Here is an 11056-nt window from a genome sequence, read left to right on the forward strand (position 1 = left end):
TTGTTAGATTGCTTGTTTTTTTGTTTCAGCGGTCTCTCATATAACCTCGATTGTGTCGGAAGAGACCTAAAGCAACAAACAAACAAAAAAATCTAGATCCTTTGGTAATGTCTAAGCACAGCGTTGTATTTCTCTATCAAAACATCAAATGAACACAATTAACAAACTCGTTAGTGAATAATTAACAAACTCGTTAGTGAATAAAGTAATTATGATGTAATTATCTATTTTTTAAAAGAAAGAAGTGATAGAAAGATGACTGTAATGTAACATTAAAGTTGGATAGTATTGTATGCACAGTGGAGTCCACATAGTCAACTTCTGCTTAAACTTGGTCCCAAATTTTCTGTTCTTTATCTGATTGATAATGGATAAAATCAACCTTGCTTAAAGTTACCCAATCTTTTTGGTCCAGTGGTGTTGACTTGACTTCTAGATTCGAAAAAGTGTGAGCGACATACACTTATCAATGAAAATGAAATTAAGAAAAAACAATAGCATTAAAACACTGATTGTCCATTTATCATGAAACATTGACATCGCTGAACTAGTACAAGAATCTGCTTCATCCTCGGGGTAGATTTTTGTCTTCATCTCTTCACAGACTTCCATGTGCTCTTTCTTACAAAATATTGGAGGACGACTTCTCTCAAACGCAGATGGCTTGAAACCAACGATAGTTTCATTCTTTTTGGGGTGCCTGATGAAGTAGAGTGGGAACATATCGGGAGCCATGTGTGGGCCGACTCCCTTTCCAAAGAAGCGTTGTTCCTTGCTGTCCTTTTTCGCTGTAGTGGGCCACACTAACAGCTCCCATACACCCCAGCCGTACAGCATTACTAAAGACTGCAGAGTGGAGTTGTGGTCAATTTCTACGTTGCCAAATGCTTTGTCTGAATATATACCCTGCAGAGAGAAAGAATTGTATAATCTACTTACCAATTGTATTTCTTCGTATAAAAAAATCTTGAAAAGCTGTTCCTAAGACAACTTCTAGCTACCTTAAATTAAATTTAATGGAAGAAATCTTTCAGTCTTCCTACACATAGAACCATTCGACTGAAATTGCTCTTGTCCGGGTTGTAAATGATCTTCAAATCATCGATAAGGGTTCCTACTCACTTCTTAACTTTGTTATCATCAGCTTTTGACACTATCAATCACAAATTACTGTTAACACGTTAAAAAATAACTTACAGTATTTCTGGTATGGCACTCAGTTAGTTAAAATCTTATTTAGATAGACAACAAACTGTAGTTTTCAATAGTTTGCAGTCTAATCAAATTCGTTTGGAATGTGGTGTCCCACATGGGTCACTACTTGGACCTGTGATCTTTGTTCTCTACATACATCCTTTTTCAAAGGCTATCAGGGGCTTTTGGCCTGTCCTGCCACCAATAAGCTGATGACACCCAGTTGTTTGGATCTGAATGTACCAAAAACTTACAAAATGTCATAAGTACATGTGAAAAATGTGTACTGGGTGTATGACGACAAAACGGAGATGGTGTATGTAAGAAACAGAAGATTTTGGAACGAGACGAAATTGAAAGTCAATAGATATTGTGGACAAGGTAAAAAAATATTGGAGCATTCTTAGAATCAGAACTGTCAATGGACCATCAAGTTAAAATCATGATCCAGTCATTAATATGTCAGTTGAAAAAAAAATTGGATCTCTTCGACGGATGTTCCCAAGAGACTTGCCGTTTCTCTTTTATTTTCAAAGCTAGATTACGGTAATGCTCTGTTGTTTAGTGTCTCAGAAAGTAAGCTCAAGCAGCTGCAGACGGTCCAAAATAAAGCTTCCACGCATTCGTACAAAGGTGGGAACCATGTCCTTTTGTCATTTTGGTCCGTCTGTATGGATCACCATTACACAGAGCATCCGGGAGTCCAAATCACTGTCTATATTCAAGAAATCATTGAAAACATTTCTCTTATGTCATGTGTTTTCTTTAATATTGTTTTGTAAGGATGTAAAGAGCCAAGAGCCTCATGGGTGAGGATACCGTGCGCTCTAAAATAATCTGTTAGTATTAGTAGTAGTTGTAGTACAACATTAAAATTATACATCAATAAGTTGGACTAAACAAAAGTAATTGAGGTTATCATGGGACTATTTCAATTCCCTTCATCAAATGATTGCGAGTCAATTCGAACAATTTCACGCGTCAAATATAAACGAATTCGACGCCATAAAGAATCTTCTTCCTTTACAATGAGCTTCTAGTCAAGAAAAGCTGCAACGTGAATGATGAAGGATGAGTACAATAATCATCTCCAAGTCCTTGAAGCTGTCCAAGAGCCAGATCTTCAATCGACTCTCGTAGTTTGAAATCCCAAAAGTCCAGGTGGAGGCAGGATAGAAAACGTTTTGACATTGTAGCCCTGTGATTTGTAACGTATCATCAAATCTAAGACATTCCGCGACTATCATTTTTCTTTTCATAACTGAAGCCCTTTATTGTAAATGCACCCAGAGTTCCTTTATCAGGGAATGAGCTTATAAACGCAGATTATTTTATTTATTTTATAATGTTTCTCCTAAGTTTTCTATTTAATCCTTAATGTAATTTCATGTGCAATAACCTCTGCCTTCATTGTAAACTGTAACATTAACAAAAATAAGGTATAAAAGCCTACCGTATATTCCTCGACCATAAAATCAAGCGACACGTTCGTTCTTTCCGGGCGATACGATTCCTTTTTCTTCGAGGCCCATGGCCTTGGAAACGAACAGATGGTGGTATGGTTAACATAGGGCTCGAGGCCTAATACGCTGTCCAGGAGATAGTGTGCTACAGGGGCTCTTTGGCGAAAATTTGTGTCTCTACCATTCATTAGGACAATGACTCCAACCTTATGAGATGGCAACATGGCCATGTATGACTTGTAACCCCAAGTCCCACCAGTGTGAGCCACAAGTGGGATACCTAATGAAAAATAGATGAATAGATCTAAAAAATAAATTGAAATTACATTTTTGCTTATTTATTTATTAATTAATTATTTACAAAAAATATACTTTATGCATTCAGAAGAAATAAAGAAATGTCTTTTAGACTGCATGTTTATGACTTGAATTATCGAGAAGTGTAATATTATATTGGTATCGATTATACTTGACAATCGATTCTGGGTAACGGCTATCATTCTGGACATTTTTAAACCTTTCCATGTCAATTCATTCACAATCATTTCAAATCCGATACACAATACAAATTTCTGTGGAAGAGGTACGACAAATTGTTGCATAAATTATTAACGCTAAGGACATTGACTTCGTTAACGAAAATTATCAAGGCAAAAAGAAAATAGAATGTAAACTTCAAAATTTGAATCAAATCCACAATCTCAAAGTCAATTTAGTGAAGACTTGAGTTGACAACAATCAGCAAATATAGGGTTGGGTGGAATTTATCTAATAAAATTGGAGCACTGCTTGGAAGCTAAGACATTTCAAGGGTAGATCTAGTCTGTTATAAGCTTTCCTGTGAGGGAAGCAGAACATACTAAACCGACGTGTAAATTATATGAACACGCCGAACTAAACCAATGTGAAAATTAAAATGAAATTATACAATTCACTGGTAAAATCAGTGATGATAATCATCCATTGATCCTCGGAATTGCAGGATTTTTGCATTTTCTAAGAAAGTTTCCGCTGATTTTGCTGTGCATGCCATTGGTTTTCCTATGATTATGATAAAAGCTCGGGTCGCTTCGTGGTGAATCCAAGGAAAATTACTATCATGTCTTGTGTCATATTTTAACACATGTGCTCAATTTCATTAATTTTGGTGACACATTTTTATGGCTTCAGTCTAGTCAGACTGGCGCTAAATGTCAGAAGTGACACAAGACCAGTGGTGGCCCTGGATGAATTTAAAACGGTATTGTGAAAAGGATAACGTTTGATGAGAATTAATATGGGTAAAGTCATTGAGGAGTATAACTCCTACATTTGAAATTTTGAACACGTTCCCAATGCCGCGCAAATAAAAGTAGTCCTCCAGAGCCATTGGACTCATGGAGCTGGAGTTTATCCCAGTTTCTATAACGTGAAACAGACAATAGCAATTGCTTGCTGTCCTTTGGACAGGACGCTAATCTGTCGCAGAGTACTTTCCGTCAAATCTAACAAACTCAGCTACTCATTCACTGCTGGGTGGACAGGGAGGTCAGAAAAAATTTCGACTGCTCCCAGGACCGATTTTGGTCCCTCTGCGTGTGAAGCAAGTGCTCTACTAACTAACTGAGCAATTGGGACTCTCTAGACTAATAACGGTGTTAGGACCTTTTTAGTTCACTATCACTATCAACTTGCCTATTAAATATTTAAAAAAATTACAGCGTGGAAATTCTGTTTTTAAAAATAATGGTTACAAACATTTAGATACCTCAAACAATTATTACTGGATTCATTTTGAGATTTTTCATCAACCATTATTGCTATTCTACTCCACCAAATTGTTCAATCTCTAAGTAACCGAAATTCTCATCTCCTGGTTGAGGAGGGCTGTGTAATCTTACCAATATTGTTACACCATCTACACTCGTGACCGTAAATGTTTAAGCATAATATCCCCAATGTAATCATTATTTTTTTTTTTGCTGTTGACACTACTTTAAATTTTTGATAAAAGAACAACAAGTGAAGATACCAAAAAGGACTCAATCTAAAGTTTTTAGTTTATCTCTCCTTACTGGAAAATCGTCAAATTCGTTACTATGTAACCATCAATTTTCTCATTCTGATTTCTTTCTACATGATAAAATTTAAAGAAAAAGTATAGCTATGAAAAAAAAACTGTTGTAGAGCTTAATTTGCTGAGCATTATTTTGTATGGAATATATTTACTGCTTTTCTGTTTGAGTAAGAAAAATCCATTTTTATATTGGGTGTGTGTGAGGTTTTGGAGACTATTGGAAAATGGCTGGTAAGGAGAGAATTAATGTCTTTTTCAGCGCATATTTTTATTTTGTTTGAACGGTGGCACATTTGTTCAAAAATCTATTGAGGGGATGAGTCGCATAAAAGGACTGGCCTCACAGTCTGAAAAAGAGTTTTATATTCATTTTGTTTACGGTATAACTCATAAGAAATTTACCTACCTCTGTAATGTCCAACTCTGAGTCCTAATGCGTATCCCGTCTCCATAATCGTGGTAGGAAATTGGGGGGATTGAATACCCAGGTACTTTGCACTTCTTATGGAAACTCGCGGTTTGTGGAGTGATTTAACAAGTTTCTTGTCTAGCATTTGATGACCGCTCCCATTCTTTCCCTCGGAGAGATGAAAGTTTAACCATTTAGTCATATCTTTAACAGAACTGATGATCGACCCAGATGCACACAAGTCGGCCCATCTCCTGTTATGTAAACATTTTTTTATTGTTGAAAAAACAACGGGATAATACTTGTTTGCTCTGCTGTTGACATGGCTTTCAATCTTGTATGTATACATTATGCATTATTATATTATTATGGTTATCTTCTATACGCGTGTGTATGTGTGTTTGTGTGTGTGTGGTTGTGTGTGCGCTTTGCATGTCACGGTTAAAGATATATGTTTGTACACCACATGAGTACATTTAAGTTGAAATACTATCTTTACCACGTGTATCATTATTGTAATATTTAATCAATAGATTTATGGCATTACTAATTAATATTAAGGGCATTCAAAGGATCTTATCCTATTTTGCCCTATACCACATGTTATGTTATGTTAATATGACGTAGATACTATTCTGTCTCACTCAAATTTTACATAATTCTAGCTATCAATAAGAATAAGATGATAGGACGCTCTATACGAAAAATAATTTTGTTTGGAGATCCGGGATATTCATGTTGTCAATTACTGTAATTGAATCAAGCGTGAAATAGTGCCTAGCATTATGAAACAGTTCAGGTTGTAAATTTAAAAAAAGGTTGCTGGCTTGTACCATTTGAAATGGATATTTGATTACATGAGGTCTGATTAGGTGTAAAAGAAGCATTGTAAATATAGCATTGAACACGATGAAAGTAGATTTGCATACACGAAAATGAAAGACAATAATATCAGTTAATAGGATTCAATAGTCTGATGTCACGTCCGCCCAGCAACGAGCAGCTTGATTCTAAACAAAGAAAATCGGTACTTTTTATTCTTCATGTTGGCTAGAACCTTTTCACATGTCATGTGATCAGAATGAATAAAAGTCAAAACATGATCAGATTTATAATGTTTTTCTCCTCTGGATACACTTTTATGCTCGTCGGAGAAATATTTCATAAGGGCGTCCGCCAGTGTTCCGATAGTTTAGATTCGGTTACTAAGTTACAATGCATCAATACGAGGGAAGTGACGTCACGATTGTTGAAGTCTATTACATGGCAAGCTGAAACGAGTAATGAAGACTTTGAGACCTCAAGGCCATATAAAAATGTATATACTGGGTTATGTTTCAGAATTTTTATTTCTATTTATTTTCTTTTACCCCAAATGTCACACATACCTTGATAGTTCCGGAGTGACGGCTGTCAAAATGCCAGGGCCATCTTGCTCGCTGTACGCAGTCACTAAATCTTCTCGGTCATAGTCAACTCGTGTTGCAAATGTAGACTTTGACATTCCAAGGGGCTCGAATAAATGTTCGGAAATCAGGTCCTCCCATCTCTTGTTGTTTTGAGCGTGTCCTCCTAGGATCTCTGAAATTCGGCCAACTGCCCCATAAACCATGTTGTTGTACACAAAGTCCACCCTGAACTGTTTGTTGGATTTTAGCAAGCGGAGACGACTGTGGAGAGAGAGAGAGAGAGAGAGAGAGAGAGAGAGAGAGAGAGAGAGAGAGAGAGAGAGAGAGAGAGAGAGAGAGAGAGAGAGAGCGATCATGTCATTTAAAATAAATGCCAAGATTATTTATTTTTTACCATTATGTACAATCGAAATACAAGAGACGAATAAAATGGTGGCACAACAAACACGTGCTAAAAACAGCATATATATATATGCCATAGACGCTATCGATAAGTTATGAAATGTAAGTGACAATTCATTTCATTACGTTTCGTTATTTTTCCTTCGAGTTTCAAACAGGAAAAGTTTCATTATAGACGATATAAAATATTAGATTTTTAGAAGTATAAAAGTTTTAAAATACATATCAATGAACAACTTATTTTAAGAATCATTGCATGGCTAACTTAATTTGGCTAATTTAATCTATCAAATAATGTAAAAGAATTAATAAAACAGAAAGAAAAAAATGTACTAAAAACAGCAATCAAACAAATAACAAAACGTTTATTTTGGATAATATGCTCATGATATTTTCATGCCGACACATAAGGATAATAGGATAAGTTCTGGCCGCTTTTGACGACCGTCAATGTACCTGGCTTTTATGAGTGGTTATATTATTTTGCTTTTCAGTCTGGTAAATCTGTAAGCTTGTATAGTTGTTTATTACAAGAAATGAATAATGTGTGTTTCGATTGGCTGTGACTAATATATATAGACAGTCAGTATGCCTACAACACTTGTAGAATGCAATTTTACCCATATCGGTTGATAAACAGAACACGAGAGAGAGAGAGAGAGAGAGAGAGAGAGAGAGAGAGAGAGAGAGAGAGAGAGAGAGAGAGAGAGAGAGAGAGAGAGAGAGCAAAATCTAGGAAAATAAATTAATACAAAACAAACAACAATAATTTTTTAAAATTAAGCATAACGGGTGAAAATGAATTTTTTAAATCTTTAAATGTTCTTCTTCTCTGAAAGGACAACCTCGCCTAGAAATGATTACATTAGGATTGGTATTGATCATAAGAAGAAGAAGAAGATTGATCATAACCACCTTCAGCACATGCCTACTGCCGGATCGGGTGACCCTCCTGTTTATGAGCACTAATCGCAATGTCTTAACATCTAATGGATACTCTATTTCACGACTTGTGCCTCCGGATTCATTTTTGCATCTCCACAACCATCTAATGGATTTAAATGAAAATGCTTGGGTCATATAATTTATATGAGTGGCAGTAAGAAGTGTTGTTGCTGCGATTTTAATGTCTTATTAAAATTATTAAAGGGATTGAAATGGTTCATCATTTAGACATTTTACATTGCCAATATTTGCAATGCAAGGGGTTTTATTGGAACACCGCCGTCGAATAAAATCGATACAAGTAAGCGGTGCTCTAAACACTTGGCATTAAGCTATTATAGAACATTATGTGATTGTCTTTTTTTTTCTTTTTTTTTTTTGCCATTGAATGACATCCTTTCAGTCATATACACCATATTTCATAGTGGTAATTTATAGAACCAATTTGAACGCTTTTACTACTTTTACTTTTATTTGATGTTTGTTTACACAATGACAGCGGGCCCACAATTAGATAATGACAGCGACATTGTTCCTGGTTGTCGTTGTGTATCATCTGGAGATACTGCTGTTTATTAATGATTACTAGGCTGCAACTGCTGCGGGTTGATCGCGCTGTTAATGATGATTATAATATTGATGTTCATGAGAATGATGATGATGATGATGATGATGATGATGATGATGATGATTGAATGAATGAATGAAAATAAAACACAAAAACTCACGGTGGACAGTCAGAATCTTATTTTTTTTTTTTGTGATTTCTACTCAGCTTCTTCACTAATTCTCTTATAGTTATGATTATTTTTAGAAAGAGATGCGTCATCCCATTACTGTAAAATTTTGTTAGTTCGAGTAATAATTATCTATTCAAAACACCGAAAAGACCATAGGAATTGCAATCATTAGGGATCTCTTTTGGTCGATAACTTTCGAATGAAAAAAAATCGTAATGTCATTTAAAAGGTCTATGCCAGCATGCAAGAAATCACGTCAACGGGTGACACAATCATGAAACGGATAAAGCCATGCGTGTTTAACTTGCTTGTGTCATGGACTTAATTTTGATGTTGTGCGTTTAGGTAAAATATTCACATCATCCGCCATCCGGATATAACGTATCAACACACAAAACTGTGTTTAACCGTGACCGTTTACAGTCTTATTTAGTGAGCAGTAATCATTAAAATGGCTGTCTAAAAACAATTACAAAAAGCTGTGTGACGCAAATTTTGTTCCTTCTATGAATTGATATCATACCCGTAGTATCAGGCTCGTAGTAACTTACCTCAACAAAGTATCTCTAGTTAATGATTTGTCCATTCGGACGCCTCTGTTGGATAGGATGGCAGTTTTATGAGACAACATGTCCAAAAATGTTGTTTCATCAGTTCGAATTGTATCATACAAAATAAATTCGTCTCCTAGAAGTTCTTGAACTTTGGATTGAATCGTCAGACTGTTTGGAAGAGGATATAAGTTCAATCTCATTCATCAAGTTATCAACAATTAATTTGATGCTATGCGTTAGTTAGGTTAATAAACTCACAATATCCGCCAGCCGAATGCAAAGTACCAACACACAAAACTATGTGTAACCTTAAACGTTTACAGTGATATTGATACAATCAAGTGAGAACAAATCATAAAAATGTCTGGTTAAAAATAATAACAAAGAGCTGAGTGACGTTAGTTTCCTTCCTTCTATATTGTGCGCTTGGCTAAGAAACTACAACATTGCCATCCCTAAATATAATGGACTAACACGTAAAACAATGTGTAACCTTGAAAGTTTATAGTCTGGTTAATACAGCTTATTGAGAATTACTCATAAACACGGATGGCAAAAAGAAACAGTAACAAAGACCTGAGTGACGTCAAATTCGTTCTATCTATGGTCAATGGTCATTCTCAGCAGAATAAATTTGTTCACTCTTTATAATGGTAGAGTAGGCTACTGTTTTATTCAAATACAGAAATCACCAGTGTCAATTTCGTAAGACTGTTTGTTTTGTGTGTGTTTTTAGGATTTTACGGCGCTTGCAACATTTAGGTCATATCAGCATCAGCGCCAGTAAAAAGGAAGAAAATTGGATAGTAAAAAAGTTCTAGAATAACAATTAAAGCATCAAAGAACAAGTAAGACAAAGGGAAACTGGTTCAAGTAGAGAAAAAGTGTAGATTCCAAGAGCATACAATCAGTGTGCTTAGTTTGAAATCGTCCAAATGTTTCATCCTGGCAAAAGCACAGGTTCCCCGCTATGAGGAATACACTCAAATGTTTATAAATAATAATATATGTAAAACAAAAATAAAACAGTGCATAACAGAGAGATGATTTACAAGACAAAACAAATATCATCTTCCAAAATTTTAACTATACATTTGCCTGTTTCTCTTCCAGCCAGGGTCAGGACAAAACCAAATAATCTCATGCCAAGACATACAAACACAGAAAGCATGTTTGAAAATAGATATAGCGGGATAGAAGACACAGAAAGTGCCTCCATGCCCACTATAGGAGCTCAAGAACCCCACCCAGTGCGTAAGACTTGTAGTGATTTATTTCAAATTCCTCTAAACTTTCCCAGGATTTTAAATAACTCATACATATTTTGCTCACAGCGTCGCCCACGTAATTTTAGAACCCCAGCGTCCCTTAGATAATTTTACAACCTGCGGACATTATCAGAACGCCGATTATAACACGGAATTAATTAATGACCAGCTGAGACACGAGAAGTATGCCAGATGACGGCATAATTATTACATGTGGACTAGATCAAAGCACGCCACATCTAGCATATATATATATATATATATATATATATATATATATATATATATATATATATATATATATATATATATATATATATATATATATATATTATCCATAAGAATGCATTTTTAAATCTCAAATACCTATCCCTCACAAATCAGTGTTAAAGAGTGAATTCCGATATAAATCTTACCTCAGTACATCGACAATAAATGAATGCATTAATAAATAATACATAAATAAATATAAAAGAACTAATAATATCAACGGATGAAGTGGGTAGAAAACCGCAAACTTCATTCACTCACTATTTAAGCAAATACAATAAATGCGAGCAGAGTAATAACTATTTGTAAACTAGAACCTTGTTCACACAGTCTACTACTTTCCTTA

At 35.2% G+C, this 11056-nt stretch overlaps 1 protein-coding gene across 1 annotated transcript in view; it reads right to left on the minus strand.

Moving 5' to 3' along the window:
- Positions 1 to 201: 201 nt before the first annotated feature.
- LOC144965465 (uncharacterized) overlaps positions 202 to 11056 on the minus strand; it is a 16445-nt gene continuing 5590 nt past the window's right edge. Inside the window, exons 3-7 of the mRNA XM_078900836.1 lie at positions 9170 to 9340; positions 6511 to 6792; positions 5120 to 5376; positions 2648 to 2937; positions 202 to 906 (exon numbers count right to left, since the gene is read on the minus strand). Of these exons, the coding sequence (XP_078756962.1) occupies positions 433 to 906; positions 2648 to 2937; positions 5120 to 5376; positions 6511 to 6792; positions 9170 to 9340 (1474 nt within the window). The 3' untranslated portion in view covers positions 202 to 432. The remainder of the gene's footprint in view (positions 907 to 2647; positions 2938 to 5119; positions 5377 to 6510; positions 6793 to 9169; positions 9341 to 11056) is intronic.

This window comes from Berghia stephanieae, chromosome 2 (genome assembly GCF_034508935.2).
Source record: "Berghia stephanieae isolate SIO BIC M18660-M18661 chromosome 2, UCSD_Bste_1.3, whole genome shotgun sequence".
NCBI classification, from domain to species: domain Eukaryota; kingdom Metazoa; phylum Mollusca; class Gastropoda; order Nudibranchia; family Aeolidiidae; genus Berghia; species Berghia stephanieae.